Source organism: Acomys russatus, chromosome 3 (assembly GCF_903995435.1).
Source record: "Acomys russatus chromosome 3, mAcoRus1.1, whole genome shotgun sequence".
NCBI lineage: Eukaryota > Metazoa > Chordata > Mammalia > Rodentia > Muridae > Acomys > Acomys russatus.
The window spans coordinates 61527915-61549946 of record NC_067139.1 but is presented as its reverse complement, the minus strand read 5'-3'; the positions used below and the strand labels follow the sequence as shown (position 1 = coordinate 61549946).

The 22032-nt window shown below is 48.8% G+C and overlaps 1 protein-coding gene across 1 annotated transcript; it reads right to left on the bottom strand.

Moving 5' to 3' along the window:
* Window positions 1–1229: 1229 nt before the first annotated feature.
* Tmem273 (transmembrane protein 273) lies at window positions 1230–16551 on the bottom strand. Its single transcript, XM_051143330.1, has 6 exons — window positions 16509–16551; window positions 15607–15660; window positions 14646–14762; window positions 13166–13196; window positions 5894–5934; window positions 1230–1312 (listed from the first exon to the last, which is right to left on the bottom strand). Exons 1-6 carry the CDS (start codon window positions 16549–16551, stop codon window positions 1230–1232), a joined length of 369 nt encoding a protein of 122 aa, XP_050999287.1.
* Between the last annotated feature and the right edge of the window lie 5481 nt (window positions 16552–22032).

Sequence of the window (22032 nt, the reverse complement as noted above, 5' to 3'; positions counted from 1 at the left end):
TCTGAAAATGTCTGAACCAAGATTATTTGAGTCCATAAATATAGAATTGTAAGTGAAGAAAACAGATTGTGCACCTACACAAGGTACAGTTGGAGGCAGAGATAGAATATGTGTGAGTGAAGCAGTCCAGGGTAAGATGAAGGCAGCAGGTGAAGCCATCACTTTCTGACTCTTCTTTTATTTGTGTCTGAGACCAGTTATTTCTGTGAAGCGATTTACACCAGCCAAGTTTCCTGTCCGTCTAATTAAACCCCTGAGATAAAGCAACATACTATGAGAAAAAGGTCATTCTGGCCCATAGTTGCAAAAAGAAGGTACATATTAATTCTATTCGTTGGCCCCATTGCTGTGGCCCTGTGGCAGCTCATCCTGACAGGGGTGGGGGTGGGGGGGCCAGACAGAACTTCTTACCTCACAGCCAGGGTATAAAAGAAGAAAGAGGAAGATCAGGGCTCCCTTATCCCTTCAGCTCACCCTCACTGATGGGAGGACTACTCTCTAGGTCCCAACTCTTAAGGGTCTCATCAAGCTGATGAGCACGCGTTCAATTCACGGGCCTTTGCAGGACCATGAGTTCCACATATGCACTCAAGGAGTAGACTCAGGTGAATGTGACAGAAGGCACAGGGGCTGGAGACAGGCCCTGGCTTCCAAAAGCTGATGGGGCTAAGAAGAGCATGTTGTTCCACACAGACTGGGGCGTCTTGGGAGAGTCCACAGAGCAACTTCCCTTGAAAAGAGCTTGCTGGCCACAGGCACAGAACTAGCGGCTGTCGACACCCTGTCAAGAAGCATGGGGTGTCTCTCAGCCCTGGTTTCACTCTTTTCCTGTTGTTCAGCCTCTGTGATCTGCTCACAACTTGCTGCCACTTCGTGATGTAAACACAAAACAGAAAAATAAAAGCTGCCTTGTAAAAGAGTGCACTATAGACACTTTCCAGTGAGACTTTCTTGTGGAGGAAAATGAGGGCCCAGCTCTAGAGCCTCCACTGCCCACAGATGGTGTCTTTTCTTGGTGAGCAGACAACATGCTGCTAAGAACTGCCCCTCCCCCATACTGTGCTCATGTTCTACTTTATCACGTGTGTATGAATTATTTGGGTCCTGGGAATTTAACACCTCACACTTGCAAAGCAGGTTCTTTAGCTTTGGCCAAACCTGGCCCTTGTTTGGCTTTGTTTAAACAATTAAGCTTTCCTTTTGTTGAATCTTTTACCTCAAAACAAGTTCTAAGAATCTTCTGTATCTGAAGAGGCTTGAGGAGCCATGATGACTCGCAAGCCTGAGTCCTGGGCCAGGAAGTGAGCACCAACTAAAAACCAAGGACATAAAACGTGAGGGTTCCAGTTTGCAGTGATGTACTCCTCATCAGCTCATTCCTCCTGTCACGTCTGCCACACCAGTGCAGGATGCTAACAACATGGGAGGAAGCATCATGCGGGGATGCTAACAGCCTTCCTAACATATGGGCAAATCTAAAGCTCTTAAAAGATTAACATCCCTAATGGAAACGTCCTTAGTCTCGCTTCCTCTGAATGTTGGACGTTTGTGGAAGCTGACCAACATCAATGGTAAGCAATAGCTCATGTTCACTGAGGGCCACTGGGTGTCAGTAGGCTAAGAGCCTTATCTGCACAGAGGAGCATAACTGTCAGCCCAGGGTACAGATGAGGAAAGTGAGGAAAGCCTCTGTTAAGTTGTCTCACTTGCAAAGAAGCATGTAAAGGCAGATCCTACATATTGCAACTCTATACTATACCACTACCTCCTCTCTCTCTCTCTGCCATTCTCTCTGTCTCTGTCTGTCTGTCTGTCTGTCTGTCTGTCTCTCTCTCTCTCTCTCTCTGTCTCTCTGTCTCTCTCTCTCTCTCTCTCTCTCTCTCTCTCTCTCTCTCTCTCTCTCACACACACACACACACACACACACACACACACACACACACACACACACACGATCATGAGCTCTTGGACTTAGGCACACTGATAACGGAGGCTGGCCTGCCGAACCTCAGTGACAATCCTCTCTGTTTTCACAGCCTGGAGATGTGCCACTTACTTGTCATCTGATAGCAATATGCTAGTGGAAAAGCCCACTTTTGAAGGTTGATTAATTAGTATGACAAGTCTGAGATTGTGACAAATGACCCAGGAGGAAAAGAATCAGTTCTCGGGCTGGGCTCTGAGCAGCCCACCCCATCCCCCACTCCATCTCCCATTCAGACTTGCTGTCCCCAGCCATGGCCACTTCTCTCTGTTCATGTCATGCTCTGCTGGGCTTAGAGCCTTGCTGTCTCTGCCTCCTTCATCTCCTTCAGTCTGCTTCTCTCCTCTCCCCGTCTCATTGGACCTCCCAGAAATCTCTAAACAGACTCCAGAATAAACATCCCCACATGTGTTTTTAACCCTAATTCTCAGGCACAGCCTCCACAGGAACTCTTGGAAAACCCCTGCGGGAAGTGTGAGGTTCACTTTGTCCAGATGTAGCCAGCCATCCTGGCTCCCAAACATCAGTTTATAAATCCAGAGCTCAGCCGCAGACCTTTCCTACTAGGTGGGTCTAGCCCAAGCCCATGACTGCTGACCCTGAAAGTAGGGCTCAGTCTCCCCTTTTTTGCTCCTTTCTGTTCTCTGCCACCCTATTTGTCCTCACCATCATAGCTGCCTCAGTGCTGGGACAACTACACTGCCCTCCTGCTTGCACCGTGGCAAGGACAAAGAGGGACACTGACTCATGTGAAAATCAAGCTGACAAATCTGCCTCCACCTGTCTATCCTGTCTATGTGTAGCTGTTTTTAGCCTGTGATGGTACAAAGCAGAGCTACAGCGTCACCTACAAGCCCTCCCATTATTTCCTACAATTGCTGTGTGTACATATGTGCATATGTTTATTTTTATGTCTTGAGTTTATTTAGAAATTAAATGTCAATATTTTTTAAACATCTACAAAGAAATTAAATTGGTACGTCTATTTTTAATTTACTGAATTTTTCAGAAAATTCTCTCACCTGCCCCTTTCTTTCTTCAGGTACTGAGCCCCACAGTTTCCCCATCATAGTTAGACTAAGAATCACTTGTTCCTGATCTTTAAGTGTGATGTTCTTCATGCTGTTGGCAGCTATTGAGGAGACTACATGTGCTTTGGGGACTCCATGGTCTCCTAGGCCAAGAAAATAAGGCTTACCTCATCCCTGGCCTCTGCTACAGAGTTCCCAAATGAGAGTGTGAGACAACCATCTCTGAATGGTCCTATCCCCAAGACACTTCAGCTAACACAATCACTCATGTCTTCTAGAGTCCCCTCCCGAGAAGCTGCTCCTGAGGAGGGGGGATGTCAAGAGATATTGTCCTCCAGAGTCCAGTCTCTGCAGATTGCTCTCCAGAAAGGCCCGAGAATTTTTCACGAAAGCTACAAGGACTTCCAGAAGGAAGCCATTGAACTTGGGTTCGGGGAGTAAGCTAAGGAGGTCTCATTGCCCCATTCGTGACATCAGCTCCCTGCCACCTGAGGAGAGGATTCTGGTCAGCTAAGAACACAGCAATGGCATTTCAGTCAAGAATGGACAGCATGTATGATAGTGTACCATGAGACGGCGTCACCGGTGATGACATAAGCCCATCTTAATTTTCTGACGTAAGTCACTCTGCACGGTGCTCACCCAAGGCTGGAAGCACGGAACAATGCCTTCCTCAGAGTGTCCCCATCATTAACTGCCATGTGACTGTGCTTCTCTCTGTTAAACTTTACATGGGGGCAAGGAGAAACACCAAACTCGTGTCTGGCGAATACGTGACAAGGTGCAGGGGTGGGGCCGACCCTGAGGTGTGTGTAAAACAAGGTCTAAGAATCCAAAGCCATTCACCCTCGCTCACAAGTGATTCTGCCATTCACAAACCAGATGCTTTAATTAAAATGCTGCTAAAAGAAACAAATCAATTACCAGCTCCAGTACACGTCGATTTATTCCATCTCACACACCGAAGATTGCTTATGAGTACCACGTAACTGCTTCAGGTGATCAGTTAACAAAAGCTGCTAATGAGCAGCAGTGTTTTCAAGTCAGACAAAAGATACCCTGGGACTTCAGGCATTATTATAACGCAGCACTTCGTTCTGAAAAATAGCTCCTCTCTCATCTCTCCATGTTAAAGGAAACCCGTCTCAGGGAGACCCAGTCCACACAGCCACCTGTCTTCTTGCAGAACAGAAAAGCCAAGTCTTCCAAGACAGAAATGATATAATTGTGAGGGAATGCTCACAATGTCTTCAACTGATGACAAGAGCACATAGGTTTCCTGAGGCCCTCCATGCCATACCACCACAAAATCATGTGAGAGTAACAAGGACAGCCTACGTTATCACGGCTCTCTGTGAGGCACCGTTCCGGCTTGCTCTTGATCCCTGCCTTCATTGGAAGAGGTGCAGCTCCAAGGCCCTTCCCAGGGCCAGTGATGTCCATCCTCTCACTCCAGCCTAGACTGTCTTCTCTTCCCTTAGAAGGTCAGTCTTCCATCGATAGCACTGGATGCTGGCTCATCGGCTCCACATTCCCGTGGATGCTCACATGGTTCATCTTTGAAGCGCGAACCTCCTGGCAGCCAAGACTATGAGGCCTGGAGTTCTGAAAGTGAGCCTGGGTGGTTAGAGAACCCTCAGTGCTGGGGAAGCTGTCTTGGGGTTGTTCCCGTTCTCACAAGCCATGTTGGGATGAGGTGCCATCGATGTGGGCACAAGGTTGTTGTAGACATTTGTACAGCTTCTACATGGGCACCTAGGCTGAGAAATACAAATTTGGGGGCTTCTTTCTTCTCTGTTGTTGATTCATGTACTACCTCTATGCAGTCACTCTTGCAGAAGAGGAGTGACATCTTCCCTCAGGACAGAGGTGCTGCCAGTTGTGGTCCTTTTCATGCCTGCTCCTATATTGAGTCCAAGTAGTGGGTGTTCAGACTCTAAACACCTAAAGCCTCTTCTGACTTAGCTGACCTCACAGATCTGTCACCTGGGCATCTCTAGAAAGGGGCAGAAATGTGGAAGACTCACAGTTAGAAGGATCGTGACCTTACCGTTTGCCCTGTGTGTTGGCAGCACAGTGAGCAGGTGCGGGGAACTCGCCAGCAGATGTCAGCACCATGGGGCATCTCCCGAAATGGCACAGAAAGATGCCTGCAGCCAGTGCTGAGGCCAGATATCAGCCACGACGTTGTTACTACCCGCTAAACCCAAAGCTTCGCCCACTTCAGTACATAGAAGCTTATTCCTCAAAGTTGATCAGAATATTTGGGGAAACAGTCACTGTCTGTAACGTGAAACACAGGTCCAGATCTGGGCAGATGCTTCAAGGAACAAGGTGAGGAGGCCTATGCGAATGTAATAAAAATGATGCCTCCAACTCCAAAGCACAGGTTGTTAGCATCTGTACCAGTGCAGGCAGGGAGGAGGCACCATCCGTGAATTAAGAAGAGGAAAACAGAGTAAAAGTCTGAAGTCACCAAATGAGGCCCTGCCACAAGCACCTAGAGCTGGGGTTTGGGGCACCAAGTCCTGGGCTAGGGGACATCTTCGTGGACATCGCCAACATCTCCATGAAGGAGACAAAATCTACACCGACACCATAGTTTCCCATACGCGTTCTCCATAGCAACAACAGGATGCCCCATTGATGCTTGCATTGGCTGCTCCCTCCTTGCAAATGCTATTTGTTGGGCCTGTTTAGCAACAGTCCCTTGGTGACTGACATCCCAGCACAGGTATAGAAGGAGCCATGGCAGGGAAACAACAGAAGGGAACACACATGATGGACAAGTCAAGTCAGCAACCATAAAACGATGGCACATCCATCAGCACCTGGCCTGTGCCTGAGGGCTAAGGGCATGAACGAAACTCAAGCTTACAGAGCTCAATGGCAGGAGAACCTTCAAGCACAATGAGCAAGCTGGAAACAAGAACGGCATAGTAGCGGACAAAAGGGAGCAATGGCAGTGTGCCACTGAGTTTTCTTGTCGACTTGACATAAACAGGGGTCATCTGGGAGGAGGGAACCTCAGATAAGAAAATACTTCCATCTTGTAGGCAAGTCTGTGGGGAAGTTTTCTTGATATAGGAGGGCCCAGCCCACTGTGGGTGATGCCACCCCGCTGCAGGTGGTGCCACCCCTCTGCAGGTGGCCGTGGGATGAGCCTGGAAAGCCAGCCAGTCAGCAGCCTTCCTCTGTGGCCTCTGCCTCAGGTGCTACCTTTGAACTTCTGACTCCAGTTCCTGCCCTGACTTCCCTCTGTGGAAAGACCGTAAGCCATAGGATGAAATCAACCCTTTCCTCCCAAGCTGCTTTTGGGTCAGAGTTGTCATCACAGCAATAGAAAACAACCTAGCATGGGGTGATCTGATCCAAGCTCACTGTATGCATTCCTGAAAAGGTCAGAAAGAAACCCATTATTTCATAAAATAAGACACTAATGAAAACATTTTTAAAAAAGAAGACCCGATGAAGGAAGTGGAGCCAAGGGGAGAGGAAAATCCAAGAGAAGGCTTCCGATGCTGTCAAAGGCTAGTGTGTCTCAGAACATGTACCGAAGATACGGATGACCAGGAAGGACAGCCTCTCTGGCTGTGGCAGTCCTGAACTAGGGAAGTGCCTCCTGGATGGATTCGTCTCTCACAGGAGGCATAACTCTGTGAATGCGGACATCAACAGGCTCCTGGGAGGCAGATGCAACCTGCAATAGCAGGCTAGCTAGGTAGGGGGTGAGGGGACGTAAGCTGTCTCGGTGAGTAGCAGAATTAGACGACCCAGCCATGGACGCGTAGAGAAAGAACAAGAAATTTTGGATAGAATACAATTAGAACGACCGTTAAGCCAAAACATTTTTACCATATTCTCCAAATCACATGTAGGCCAACAAGAGAAGGGAAAACAAATAGATGAATAAAAGCAACACATGCTTCTGCGTCTGGTGAGCCAAGGAGAGCCTCAGGGCATTTTGAAAATAGGAATGGGTCTAAGAATTTGTCAGAAATGTTTCACTGATGAGGAAGTGGCCCACTAATGTCATGGTAAAGTCCTTTTCTGACATCTTCTTGCTCAGTCGATCTGAGTGGATTCCCAGCCAAGATCAGGCACAAGGCATGCAGTGCTCTGTGCCAGCTGTCACTTAACACTGGCAGTGTAAGGTGTGTCAGAGAAGAGGGAACAATAGTGCTATAGGAACTGGGAAAGAAGGGGTGTGCTTTAACAGATGACAGGGTGTCGTGAAAATTCAAAGGGATTGAAGAGAAAATGATACCAGCATCCATGAGGAGCAACTAATGCAGTCTATACTCAAAGGCCGGGTCGGAGAAGTAACGGCCAAGACCTTAAACACACAAGATGTTCAGATCCTTAGGATTAAACTAGGACTAAACTAAGAAAGGTGAACCCTTATGAATGAATCCCAAGAGCTTCCACAAAACACATGAGAACAGACGTGTTAGGCGTCTTTATGACAGTCTGTGGTGTGTATTCACACGGATACAGCCATAAACGACAAAGAGAGCCTGTGATGTGTGGGAGCATGGGTAGAGCCGGAGGGCATCGTGTTAAGTGAAGTAAGCTAGGCACAGAACACTGTTATGTGTCCTTGAACACAGGTGGATAAACATATACTACTGATTGCTGGAGTGGGGGGGGGAAGCGTGGCAGCATTTAAATTGTGTCTGGCAGATGCGTGGACTGGGACAGCACACTAAACTCCAATAATATGTGTGATTAACACGTTTGCTAATCAAAAATAAAATAAGATTCCCCCCATAGATTTCTGGTTAATGTCACAATGAAGTTAATCAACTTCAATCTAATGTATAAAAATAACATATCTCCCACTGAAATACCATTTTGTTTTTATAGCAAAATTCTGAACTTGACTGGAAAGTGTTGCCTAAGACTACCAGAAATAAACTAGCAAATGTTTCCCTGAGGACAAAGCACAGGGTGGGTATGCTGTAGGTGGGAGGAAGCAGCCTGCCAGACGGCAGAGCATACCCAGAATCCCTCACCAGTCACAGTGTGGTATCTGCTGACTGCTGACCCAGGGGCCAAGTCCAGGAACATCCAAGCAAGTGTGGGAACTGAGAGCCAATCAGGCAGTGAAGAAGATGGTGGGGCCAGCACTGCCATTTTTCTTCTGGATTGCTTCTGTTTAAGATTTGTTTGTTCGTTTGTTTATTGGGAGGGTATATGTTTATATACACATGGACATTCCTGTGTGCCGTTAGAGGTAAGATCTCCTTGGAGCTTGAGTTACAGGTAGTTATGAACCACGGGACATGTGAGCTGGCAACTGAGTTCAGGTCCTCCTAAGTGCCAAATCATCTCTCCAGGACTAATCACTTGTTTTTGAGACAGGGTCTCACTGTCTAGTTCAGGATGGTCTCTAAGGGTCATTCCTGCCAGTACTTGCATTATAGGCATGTCCAGTATTCTTAACCAGTGTTTTTAATGAAGTCGCCATCTATGTGAAAGAATAAATTATACCTATAGCTCATTTCACACACCAGAATGAATGTCAGTGAATCAGATTTCCTAAAATACCACAAAATGTATCTGTGAAGGTATGAATAAATGTAAAATTAAAACTAAAACTGGTTATATATAAATATTTTTAAAATTAATGCAGTTTTTTGAAAGGGACAAGGACAGGGGTTCGGTCAGTCAGCAGCCACTGAGAGGGTGAGCTCAAGGCAGAGTCACATCAGCACTATGGAGAGAATGAATTCTCTGCATTTGTGTTTGAATAGTTTCATCTTTGGCCTTTGTTCCTGTTTAACACATTCAAAAATAAAATTAAGGGTTTTAAATAAAACATTAAACTAGCCTAGTCCCTGAGACCTAGAAATTAGTGCCTCTACTAATGCATCAAATTGGTGGCATTAACCACACAGAGAAAATTATTATTTAAGTTGGACACATCACTCTGGCTGTGTACACATGAAAAGCAGAACTCTGCAGGCAAAACGAGCTACAGAGCCACCTTGGTGCTTGCTGGGCACGCTGTGTCAGAACACTGCTGTGACTCAGGAAGCTTCCTCCGTGTGGTGATTGGAATCAAACAGAGGGGGAAATCCTGCTGTGGTAGACAACCAGGCTCTGCACTTCAGAAGAGGCAAGGCAGAAACACAGATGGGCACGCATCAGAGACCTCAGAGGATTGGCATTCCTGTTTACAAATATACACTGAAAGAACCTAGGAAAAATGACATGATGGTGGCCATGCATGCAACCCAGGCTGTCCGAATCTGGATTTCTAAAAATCATCCCCCATAAAAACAGAATAAAATCTGAGGGAAAGGGTGAGGAAGAATGACTCTGGAGAACAGTACAAAAGGAACCTGAGATGCTCGTGTGTGTGTGTGTGTGTGTGTGTGTGTGTGTGTGTGTGAGATGTGACTGTGTGTGTTTGTGTGAGTGTCTGGGTGTGTGTCTGTCTGTATGTCTGTGTGTGTGTTTGTGTGTGTGGGTGTGTGTGTGAGATGTGACTGTGTGTGTTTGTGTGAGTGTCTGGGTGTGTGTCTGTCTGTATGTCTGTGTGTGTGTTTGTGTGTGTGGGTGTGTATGTGAGATGTGACTGTGTGTGTTTGTGTGAGTGTCTGGGTGTGTGTCTGTCTGTATGTCTGTGTGTCTGTGTGTGTGTGTGGGTGGGTGTATGTGCTGTATGTGTGTTATATGACTGAATGTGTGTGTCTGTGAGTGTCTTTGTATGTGTCTCTGTGTCTTTGTGTATGTGTATAGATGTGTGTCTGTGCATTCTCAGTGTGTATGTGTATTGTGTATGTGTGTCTGTGTGTGTTTGTGTGTCTGTGTATATATACGTGCCTGTGTATGTGTGTATGTATGTTTAGTCTGATAAGTGCCCCAGGACAGCAGGGTGCTGTCACAGGGGCCCAATTATCATCAGGAAATACCTTCCACTCACTCAACTTGGGACACTTTGAGCAGCAAATAATTATGAGAGTGATAGATTAAAATTCAGTGAAGTTTAGAATAACAATAAGCAGTGAAAAAATAAAAAGGAGAAAAGAAAGAAGTATAAAAAGTGCCCCCTCAAAAAAAAAATGAATGACTGCTGTTAGACGCAGAAGAGGTACCAACATTGGAGACTCAATATTTTTGTAACCACCAATGGCAACAGCTGACTCAGACATAGATTATAAATAGATATGAAATTGATGGGTGAGGAATTGTTAGGGGGTATATTCACAAAGCATCAGTCTTCAGAATATTTGCTACTGACAAAGGACATCATGATCTCTACAGTGTAGAGAGCAAGTGTTGGCTTCTTGAGCCAAACTGTCAAAAGAAACATCACCAACAAGACGACTGGCTGGAGTTAGTATGCACCTCCCGGTGCAGGGCGATGCCTACGCAAAGCAGGCAGCGCCATCTCCTTCTTGGTATTTTTGACCTCGCCCCCAAAAAAGAATGAAAGAAAGAAAAGGAACTGGGACATTAGACAATTTTCAGCTTAGGTAGTTTAAAGTGAACAGTGCTGTGGAGAGAAAGAAGATAAAGAGGCACGGGGAACATACACATTTTGTTGGCAACTTTTCAACTTTGCTGCAGATTTCAAGATTTTTTTTTTTTCTCAAACAGAAAGAGGACAAGAGAGAAGATGGGACATGATTCCAGGCCTGGAGTGGCCACATCCCAGGCAGCTGGTGAGTTACCATTCTGGGTCCAGCCCATGAGCTGTGCAGGTGACCAGGGCACGCAAGGCAGAGAACACGGTCTTGCTATAGCATGAGGGTAAACCAGGAAACGACCAGGTGAACCAGCACCTCCAGACCCTGCCCCTCAGCTTCTGCGCCCAGCACACAGGATTTCCCCAGAACCCCTCAAAGCAGTATGAGAGGCAAACGGCCAAACACACTGGAGTCTAAGTGTAGTATTTAGGATTTTGTCTTCATTAAGTGGGCTACACTGGCTGACAGATTGGCTACTGTCAAAAGGAAGGTTGTGGAAAAACCGGACTCTCCTCTTAAAGCCCATTTTTTTTTTTCAGCTCTGACTGAGCAAAAGACTGCAGCTTCACTTTGAGAAGGCTCCTCCCTCCAGAACTCCCCATAGTCCTAAAGGAATGCCGTCCAAGCGCCAAGTCTGCAGCCAGTGCCAGCATTCCCACCACAGCAAGCAGAAGAGCCACAGCTGCCACCAGGGCCATGCCAGCCTTCACTTCCTGCTAGGGATGACACTGAGGACAAGCCTGGGAACAGAGGGGGATGCCGGGCTGTGGGGGGCAGGCCTCAGTCCTTGTGCTCAGCTGCTTCCTGGGGCCTCATGTTGCCCAGGAGCCCTGGCTTTATCCCCTGCTAGTCTAGGAGACTTGACTACCTCCCTCTGCAGCAGGTGCTCCTCCCCTTCCTTCATAGACCTTGCTCGTTGCTTTTGAGGGTCCCTTGCTGAACAGCTATTGCAGCTCTCTTGCCTCCAATAGGCCCCCATGGACTCAAAGAATCCAGAACTTTCCCACTATTGTCTTCTGGCTGCAATTCAGCGGGTGTTCCAGGAGAGTCTGAGCTCTGAGGAGGCGTCCAGGGGGGCTCCCATCTGCACAGGCCCTCCTTCTAATCCCATGAGGATGACTGTGGCCAACCCCACTCCCACCCTACTTCCTCCCTGAGTCCTCCATGCTGGACAGCACGTTTCAGGACAAGGTTCAAAGTCATTCGCTTAATCAAATGTCCTCCCACCCCGGGGAGATGAAACTTCTCCTCTCTTCAATGTTTTCCCTCGCCACACTATAGGGAGAAGCGCCTGCTCCCACTAAACGGCTCGTTCATTGATTAAACGTCTACTGGAGTCCTCCCTTCCCAGGGCTCATGTGCTTGTGTGGGTTCCTCTTTGCTTTCTCCCTGCACCCTGACACAATCTACTTTCCACTAGGTGTGCAGCCTTCGCTACCTCCGAGGTGCCACAGAGTCACATGTGCCTCCCCTCTCTCACCACTCTCAGATGGCTGTCACCTGTGACCCCTGTAGTTGGAGGGGTCTTCCCTCTCTTGCCACCCAGCACCTGTCTCATGGCCTCATCTTCATCCAGCCATCATCTGTTTGTTCGTTCATTCGTTCACCACAGACAAAGGCTTACACTCTGTTCCAGGCACTGAACTACCTGCTAGGGCTACAGAGATGAAAAAGAAAGACCTGCTTTCAAGAAGGTCTGATTTTTAGGGAGGGAAATGAACCAAAAAAAAAAAAAAAAAAAAAAAAAAAAAAAAAAAAAAAAAAGCCACAGAGTTTAATGGCACATGATGTAACTCTGGAAAAGAGCTATAGAGAGAAATAAAGCCAGAGATAAGGAGATGGCTCAGTCAGCAAGTGTGTCCCCAGCACCCACACAAAAGCCAGGCACATGCCTGTAACCCAGCACTGGAAGGGGCAGCAGAGGCACCCCTGCACCTTGCTGCCAGCCTAAAACAGCAAGCTCTGAGTTCAGTAAGAGACCTCACCTCAAAAAAAAAAAAAAAAAAAAAAAAAAAAGGTGGAAAATGATTAAAGAAGACACACAACATAATAAACCTCTGGTATCCACATATGTGCATATACATGTGTACAAGCCTGGCACACACCCACATGCACACATGGAGAAGAAAGAGAAGGGCAGAATGAGGTGCTCCCACTGATGGCAGGCTATCTAAAACCAAATGTTAGCACTGATACAGAGGTGGAAAGGAGATGAGGTGCAAGGCTTGCAACTATCTGAGCAAAGAGATTCTCTGTGTTAGAATAGAGTGACCGCAAACGCCTCAGGGGCAGGCTGACCAAAGAAGACATGGATGCAAAAAAGCAAGGCTGCTGGATGCCAGTGGGTGAATTTAACCTGAGACAGACTTTGGTCATGGGGGTGCTGCGGACTTTATTCTAAGTGGACCGTGCATGGATGATTCTGAGCACGGTGAGGGGAGGAGTCTAACCCGAGATATGCAAAGACAAGCTTGAATCTCTTTGGCTAGGGTACTCATGTGGCCACTGCTCTCATGACCCCACCACCACCACTGGTCCAAAGATGGAAAGAGTAGCAGGCAGGACCTGTGGGGTGCATTTCAGTTCTCTAGAGAAAGCCGGTGACAGAACGGCCGAGGTGGGGGTGTTGGGTAGGGGATAGCACCCCACTGACCAGTCTGCAACAACCTTACCTGGGGCTTCTCTTCTTCAACAAGAAGATTTCTAAAGAGAGGAAGGACAGCATTAGGGGGTTAGGGGGGCTTACTCTTTTATCCAGCTGGCAGGTGTGAGAGCTCAAAGCCAGCAGAGAGGTTCAGGGATACATCTTACTGCTGTTGGAACCTCTCTATCCATTGCCAGTCCCTGAGTCCCTTGGCTGGCACACAGGTGTGACCAAGTGTTCCCCATACTGCCCATCGCCCTCAACCCCTGCTGCTTGTTTCCCGAATCTTGCAAAGGGGCTGAACCTCTCAGGAAAACGGAGGCCGGGAACTGAGGGATGAGGAGACAGCTTCTTGTCCTTTTACTGGTAAGGAAACAAAACGAAAGGCAGCCCAGTGCTAGTGACCAGTGTGCCCATTTCCAGAAGCTTCCTCATGCCCCCCCACCTTCCTCAGGTATCTTTACGGGCCATGGTCTAAGAGAAGAGAGGCCCCTTCCTCCTCATTCTCAGAACCACCCCCCAGAAAATTGCCCCGTCATCACTTCCATTGGCTCCAAGGCTGCTTTGTGGGTGTCTTCCAGAGAGAGGGGTGCAAATCGCTGTTGTGCTATGCTACACCGCTCACAGAGAAGCTGCTCAGTGCCTGCAGGGAGCCCCTTCTTTCACACAGCATAGACTGTGAACTGCTGCACTGCTGTTCACTCTCGCACATAAGCCACATCTGGGTCACATGCAACCACTCTGCCCTGCTCTGGGTAGGACCTGCCCATCAACCGGCTGAGCTCAGGACCTCAGAGCCTCCTGGGATCGATTTTATCTGATCATATCCGTGGGACAAGAAAACAGAAGCCTCGTTTTGAAGCTAACTTCAGGTTTTCCTATCTTTCTCCAGAAAGCTTAGTTTTCAAGAATACCAAACGCTACTGAATACAGAAGTACATAGTGACAGAGAGATTGACACAGCGGGAAGATAATGCGGAGATGCCCCCATTTAGTCTCTGTGGAAGTTCCTGGGCTGCAGGCTTGTGGGTTTGTGCTGTCTTTTGCTACAGAGTTTCCCTCAGTGCTTCACATTAGGTGGCTTCACAGGACACCATCTACTATTGCTCAGGTCTAGAATGTTCTCCAAAGGCCCATATGTTAAAGGCTTATTCTCCAGCACATGGTGGTCATGGGAAGCTGGGTGACCTTTAAAAGACAATACCTATTAGAAGACTTTAGGCCTTGGGGAGGCATGTCCTTGAGGGGCATTGTAGAGCCTCAGTTTCTTCTTTCTGAGAGGAACCAGCTTCCCCCTCCACACACTCAGCCTTTATTGTTTCACCACAAACCGTAAAGAAAGAAGATTTGAAAAAAATAGCATGGACCAAAATTCCAAAACAATGAGCCCCCAAACCCTTTCTTCTCTTTAAGTTGACTGCCTCAGGTGTTTTATCACAGTAATACAAAAGGCCAACAGACAGTCCTTTCTTCTGCAGTGTGGGTTCTGTTTGTTGCAGGTGCCTTACCCTGCGATGTGTTCTTTAGGTCAGACAAGTGTCTCCGGATCATGCAGATCTTCAGGGCGAGGAAGCCTGCAGATATGGCTGCTCCCAGCACCATACCAATGATGGCATATTTGAAATCTGAAACACAGGGAAGAGTTGAACTCAAGACTCAGTTGCCAGCCTCTAGGGCCTTCCATAGCTCTGGATGAAGTCCAGGGTCACGTTCCTGGACCTTAATATCCCACGCATCAGCCTGCTGTGCTAGCATTATTTTCCACTCTCCATTCCTAGTTCCTCCCTACTGCTCCCCCCTCCCCAAGGGCCCCGTCCCTGGTCTCTCCAGCTGTCAGAACTGCTCCCATCTTCAAGGGTCATTCAAGTTCAGCAGGACCTGGTCACCCGAGCTCTGGTGGCAGGCTGCATGCTACCTCACTTATCCCTGAATTCACTCACTGACTCATCTGCCAAGGATATGAAAATTGTTGCTACATGGTGAACCTGAGAGCTAACGGGGAAGGGCCCGGCCTATCTTAGAGGAGGCCTTGAGTCTGCTGAGAAAGGCAGGCACAGAGCTCATAGTAATGTCTCATGACAGGCGGGAGGCCTGGGTCCTGGGGCTTTCTTAGAGGAGGTGACATGTGGATTGCTTCCTGCTGGTAAAGGCAAGCCCCTATATAGAGGAGCGGGCACTGCGAGAAGGGGGCAGATGAATATTGGTGAGGACCTTGGAGAATGGTAGAGCCTGCTGTTGAGGCCTGTAGATATAGGATAAGGAATTGGGGGATCAAGGGCTGCTGATCAGGGACAGCCCACTGAGGTGGCCTTGATGGCTCACATTCTCAGGATAGACAGTGTTGGCCACCAAGCAGGCCTGTAGGCAGAATATGTGCTGGCTAGCAAGAACACGCAGCAGCATGTACCTGCATTCTTTGCAGGGTGTCGCCCCAAGTCTGTGCACAGAGCAAGCAGAGAGGCCACCTACCGATCTCAGTCCCAGAGGACTTGCCCGTTGCCAGCACTTGAGCTCCTCCAACAGCTGTGAAGAAAGAATCCAAAGCCTTGTTAGAAACCCACAGCTGGGGCTGGGGGATTGCTCAGCAGGCTGTAAGAGCACTTCCTGCATAGGCATGAGGACCCAAGTTCAATCCCCAGCACCTACATTATAAAAGGGGGTAAGGAGGCGGGGTCAATCATGCTCCTGTGCATGCAGCCCAGGAGAGGACCAAGGTCCTGTTGGGCTCAGCACACTATTCCCGAGGAGTCTCTAGGACCCTGTGCTGATCCCAGCCTGTGTCCTGCTTACTCCCACCACCCCTGGAGTCCACACAGACATCTTCTGCAATTGAGCCGCTCCCTCTGTCTAGTCCTTTCTGCTTTCCTCTCTGCCCTTATCTGGTTTGGGCTCTATGTCATTTCTTCCCTGGCTCCCCACATCTAAGTGAGCTGCCCCTTTTGGGACCTCAACAGCCCTTTGTTTCTCCAATGTAACCGACTAAGTCAATATTAACTCAACACTTACATATTGCTGCTGTGGCATGGGTACCATGAGTGAATGAATGAATGAATGAATGAATGAATGAATGGTGGAGGCTGTAAAGCAAGGCCACTGTACATAGATGCCTATGATTTTGGCCAGGCCTTCAAACCCAGAGACAGAAGATCCACTCACTAGTAAACTGGTGGTCCCACAGACAGGCTACATAGACTGTGGGCTTTGGAGAAGCTTGGCACTCCTCAGTCACCTATTCTGAGACAGATGTTATGTGCAGTCCAGTTGGTCATATATTTAATACAACAACCACTCTGTGACATATCGCTGTGATCATTACCATTTGATGAATGAGGAACCAGAGATATCGAGAACTTAATGATGTACCCAAAGACCGAGAAACATAAAAGGTGGCAAGGCTGGGAGCCCAGAAGCCATGTACCATGTCTGTGGGAAATATGGTCCAAGACTCCCCCATGGACACCTGAAACCAGAGTCCCAGACCCTATATACATCTTTTCTCCTACATACATACACCTAGACATACAGACACCAATACTTACAACAATAGCCAATTATAAAGTCGACGATTCTGATAGTTAATAAAAGTTCATTAGAATGTAGCAAGTGTTTATTTCAGGAATTTTTCTACTAAGCTTTTCAGACCATGATGGATTGCAGTTGGCTGAAACTCCAGAGAATAAAACTAGCCACCGTGGGGACATAGCCATACCACCCAGGCCAGTGCCTTCTCTCATGCACCTCAGTAGGTCTTCCCAGCTGAGCCCCCTGGAGGCTGCCTCCTGAGCCCTGACTTCCTAGGGATGAAACAGACAGAGGCTCTACATGTCCAATCAGCAAAGAGCTTTTCCATTTACCTGTGACCACTGACCACCCTCAATGACACTCAACACAGTGCCAGTGTGCTAAACTAATACTCCACAAAGGACAACCCTGTTCTCTGCCCAGTGAGGAAGGAGGAGGGGATCATTCTAATAGCTCAGGAGTTATTTATTTATTTATTCACTTTATATCCTGATTCCAGCCCCCTCTCTCTCCTCCCAGTGCCCCCCTCACATGCCCCTCCTCCCACTCTCCCCTTCTCTTCTTCTCAGAGAAGGGGGATGTCTCTCATAGGTACCAACCCATCCTGGCACATTAAGTTGCTACAGAACTAGGCGCATCCTCCCCTACTGGGGCCAGACAAGGCAGCCTAGCTAGAGGAACAGGATCCAAAGGCAGGCCTCAGAGTCAGAGAGGGCCTCCATTCTAGTTGTTGGGGGAATCCACATGAAGACCAAGCTCTACATCTGCTACATACGTGCAGGGGAGGGGGTGGTCTAGGACCAGTCTGTGCATGCTATTTGGTTAGTGGCTCAGTCTGTGAGTCCCTATGGGCCCAGGTTAGTTGACTCTGTAGGTCTTCTTATGGAGTCCTTGACTCCTCCTGCTCCCTCAATCATTTCCCCCAACTCTTCCATAGGACCCCTCAAGCTCTGTCTAATGTTTGGCTGTGGGTCCCTGCAACTGTTTCCATCAGCTGCTGGGCAAAGCCTCTCAGAGGGTTATGCTAAGCTCTTGGATCCAGGCAGGACTTCCAGTGGAGGGATAAGGACACCAATCCACCCACAAAACCTTCAATCCAAAACGTATCCTGCCTACAAGATATGCAGGGACAAAGATAGAGCAAAGATTGACGGACTGGTCAACCAAAGACTTGCCCTACTTGAAACCCATCCCATGAGCAAGAACCACTCCCTGACATTATTGTTACTCTGCTGTGCCTGCAGTCAGGATTATTTTTAAAGATTGGTTTTGTTTTCAATTATGTGTATATGCATGTGTCTGTGTGTGGGCACATGCATGTGTAAGTGCACATGGCTAAGGGGTCCAACAGAAGGTGTCAGACCCCTTGCAGCTGTGGGTACGCAGTTATGTGCTGCCTGGATTTTGGTGCTGAGAACTAAACTTAGGTCCTCTGCAAGAGCAGCAAGTGATCTCAACCACCGAGCCACCTCCCCAGCCCCTTTTAAAGTTTCATCTGACCCACTTGATGGGTGAATGAAGCAAAATCTCACAGCCTTGCTCTGACTACTGCTCCTTTGGGAGACACACAAATGTCTTTTTCCTACAGAAGTCAAGCCTACACACACACACACACACACACACACACACACACACACACACACATGTGCATGCACACACTTACCACTGCACACAATGACCTTGATTTTCGCTAACAGACGAAGCCCCCATTAAGCTTCATTGCATTAACGTTCCCTTAAATTAATCCAGCTAGGCTGAACCACTTGTGAACCTGGGACAGACCTAGAAATGCACTGAAAAGCTATGGATGGCAGTGGGATTTCAGGCTGACCTTCTAGCAGGAGTCAGGACACCCTCTAGGGAGGCTATGAACCTAGGGTTCAGCTTGCCTAACCCCCCCTCCCCCCGCCATCGACTTCCTAGTTTCCATCTTTGAGTCTTCCCTCTGGGGACTGTAGCTCTTAATGAGCACACTGGCTCCACAGAAAAACTGACAAGGAAATAAGGACATGGATGAGAAAGCCAGAGGCCCATATGTAGAGCCAATAGCCACCACCATGAGACCCAGAGGCTGTGACTAGGCAGCTGAGACCACAGGGGAAGAGAGAAGGGAGAAAGGAAGGACGCCCTAGTGCCCCAAGCCCTGCCCCGGCCTCCCACGACAGCAGCCTGGTTCTCCTCTCCCCAAATCATATCCTAGTCAACAGTACTATTCCCCTCCCCACCCCCTGCTCATGCCTCCCTGAACACCAGCTTCAGAAGGGTCGCAAGCCTGGGATCCTTTGCCGGTCCCTTAGACGCCACCTTCTCTGTACTGCCCTCAGATCTTCTCTAAACCTTGAGGCTTTGCACTAGTTTTTGCATCTTCCAGTTTGGGGCTTTTTATCCCTTCTGTCTGCATTACTGCTGAGGGAGTAAGTGTATAGAGAGAAACCTAGTCAGGGGGTGAAGCAATAATTGGGCTGGAGCAATAACTCCTGCTAGCCAACCCTCTGGCCACTCGGCGGCAGCCTTTCCCCTCTTCAGGGAGAAAAACCCTCCCTCTCTGCCCTAGCTCCTTTGCTCTCTGGCTCGCTGGGAGGTCTAACTCTGCTCTCTAATGAGCCCCTGGCTGAGGATCCATCCACTAGGCGACCTGCCCCCTGCCAGGGTCAGGAGCTGTGGGAGTCCCTCTTGGGCTGTAGACCCTCAGCAAGCCCCCGGAGCTCTGCAAAGTAGCTGGAGGATGGATGGCCCTAGCAGGGTTGTCTGCCAGCACAGTCGTGGGCCTGCAAGATGCCTTGCTCTGCACTGGGCTGGGTGAGACTCCAGGAGGAAGCTTGAGCAAAGCCAGCAGGAGCTTCTGCCCACACTGTCTGCACGCAGGCTCTAAGACACACACACACACACACACAGTGTCCCAGCACTGTCCCTGATGAGCTAAGTGCAGAGGTCAAGCATTGCCTCTATTGCTGCCTTCTAGATGGACTTGGCTGAGACCCTGAAGCTTTCCGGAGAAATGGCCCACACAGCCTCCAAGTGTGGACAGGTGGCACCCTGCGCACAGCAGCTCTCTTTCTCTTTCTCTTTTGGATGAACTTACATGAAGGCACTCAATGCAGTCTCTCCATGCCCCACTTGGGCCTGATGCTCTGCCTTTCTTACAAAAGCAGCTTCAGATAAATTTGATGAAGGCATGAACACACAGCAGTCTCTCTCTCTCTCTCTCTCTCTCTCTCTCTCTCTCTCTCTCTCTCTCTCTCTCTCTCTCTCTGTGTGTGTGTGTGTGTGTGTGTGTGTGTGTGTGCATGACCCTTCGGGTTGGGGCCTGCTCTGCAGGTGGCTTCTAATCCTGCAAGAAACTTATGGCTCTTGAGCTAGGAGTGTGAGTAACTTGGTAGTAGAGCACTTACTTAACATACATAAAATCCCAGGGGTCCCTGCCAGTACTGAAAAGGGGGAGGAGACAGGAGTTAATTCCCCCAATAAGCAGCTTAGTCTCCTCTCCAGCAGAAGAGGGCAAGGCTGCCTCAGGAGAGCCAAGAGGACTGAGCCCAAGGCAGTTTGGACTTGCCCATCGCTGCTGGAATCTGACCCGCATAAAAGCCCATCCCTGGCATCCAGGCCTCTTCATGCTGTCCACCTGTTGGGCCCGCCCTCTCTGGGGACTGACATTCCCTGCCACCTTATTTGGGCAGAATCAGGGTGTGTGATTTCCAGTTGTGAGCTAGTCGGCATGTGTCATTCTATAAGTATCTGAACTAAAAATAGGGGTGGCTGCCCCAAGTGTTTGTCAACTGATGCCTGGCCACATTCATCTTGGTACTTAAATATTGGTGGGTGGGTGGGCGGTGGGTCCTAACTTTAGATCTCACAAGTTCCGACATTCCCAGTAAGAGGAAACAGGCCTCAAAATGCCAGAGGCAGCATCCACCCTGGCATTAAATAGTCCACACACACAAACAACAAACCCACAGCAAGATAATCCAAAGTGCCCTGAGATCATAAGCTGCCAAAGAGTGACCAAGGAGACTCGGGTAAAGAAAAGCCTGCCACCATCCTCGATCCCTTGTCTGCTAGTAGCATCTTGATGTGGAGGCACTCTGGGGAGCCACTCAGGTGACCCTTGTTGGGGAGGGGCTGACTCCAGGATGGCTGTGAGAGCCATTCTGATCACTGACTTACGAGATAGTCCTGACAGCATTGTAAAATAGCAGGCTGTTGAGCAAGGTGGGAATGGGGAACACTGGGTAAATTGGGGAACTGTTTAGGATAGCTGCAGCAGCTAAGTGGGCCAAGCTCTGATACCGATGGGCCTTTGCAGGAGTGATGGCCTTGCTACGGCACTTTCTCCTGTCTTGATGTTCATCACCTCCAAGAATTAGTCCAAAAGCCACCTCCAGAGTCCTCTGGAAGTCTCCTATGGCTGTGTTGGTCCAGGATCACATCTGCACCCTCCGCAAACCTCTCCCCTCGTGTCTCGCTCTGTGGCACAAACGTAGCAATAATCTGAGGAGAGCTATTTTCCCCAGGGGCAGGATGATACATGAGAGAGACAGACCCCTTGGAACTTGGATTCAGTAGAAGGCAGACTCTTGAGCTGACTGAGCAAAAACTCCAAAGCTACTCAGTGTGAACCCAGACGTAGCTCGAAGCCTTGAAGTGATAAGATTGAGTTAGTAAAAAGCCAAGTAGAATTCAGCTGCAGAGACAAATGGGCGAAAACATTGCACGTGTGACTCTAAGCCTGGGAACACTTGCATCTTCTGCAGTGAGCTGCGAGTCCTTGGAGACCTGGCACGGGGGCCGGGGGCCGGGGGCTGGGGGGGGGGGAATGGACAGTGCTGGTGCACAGCTGGCACACAGCTGGAACTGTACAGCAGTTGAAAGGAGCTTGGAAAGGACCCTGGGCATGCAAAATCACAGCGGCATCCAGCTGGGCTTCACATCACTATTTGGTCCTAAGCCTCGCTTTTCTCCTGGGAAAATGGGGACATAAGACCCTGATTGGTAGACACAGCTTCCTCTCTGGCTGACCCTGAAGTCAGGGCAGAGCATGCTCTTTTAGATCCGCCTGTTTGGGTGGTGTGAGCATTGCAGCTCCTTTCCTCCCTTCCCAGCTGCTCATGAGTGGGTGGGCATCTAAGAAAACCAGGGCCACAGCCCTGCCCCACTCAGCCTTCCATGGCACTGTTTGAACCGAGCCTGCCAATGACACATATCTGCCGTTTTGTGGTATGCTTCAGCCTTTGTCCCAGTACAACACTGGGGACTGACTATCTGGACTTGGTTTTGTGGTCTTTTTACTTCCACTGTCTGTGTGGCTTCCACTGGGAGTCTAGAACTCTCTGTGACTTACGGAAACCTCGGGTGCCCTATCGCAAGCCCCAAAAC

Excerpts from the sequence above, each read along its gene's own strand:
- Tmem273 (XM_051143330.1), bottom strand. The coding sequence starts at position 16,551 with ATGGCTTCTGGGCTCCCAGCCTTGCCACCTTTTATGTTTCTCG. Across the intron at positions 15,661-16,508 it reads GCCACCTTTTATGTTTCTCG|CTGTTGGAGGAGCTCAAGTG; the intron begins GTCTTTGGGTAC and ends CTTTCTTCACAG. Across the intron at positions 5,935-13,165 it reads TTGAAGAAGAGAAGCCCCAG|CTTGCTCATTGTGCTTGAAG; the intron begins GTAAGGTTGTTG and ends TCTTGTTTCCAG.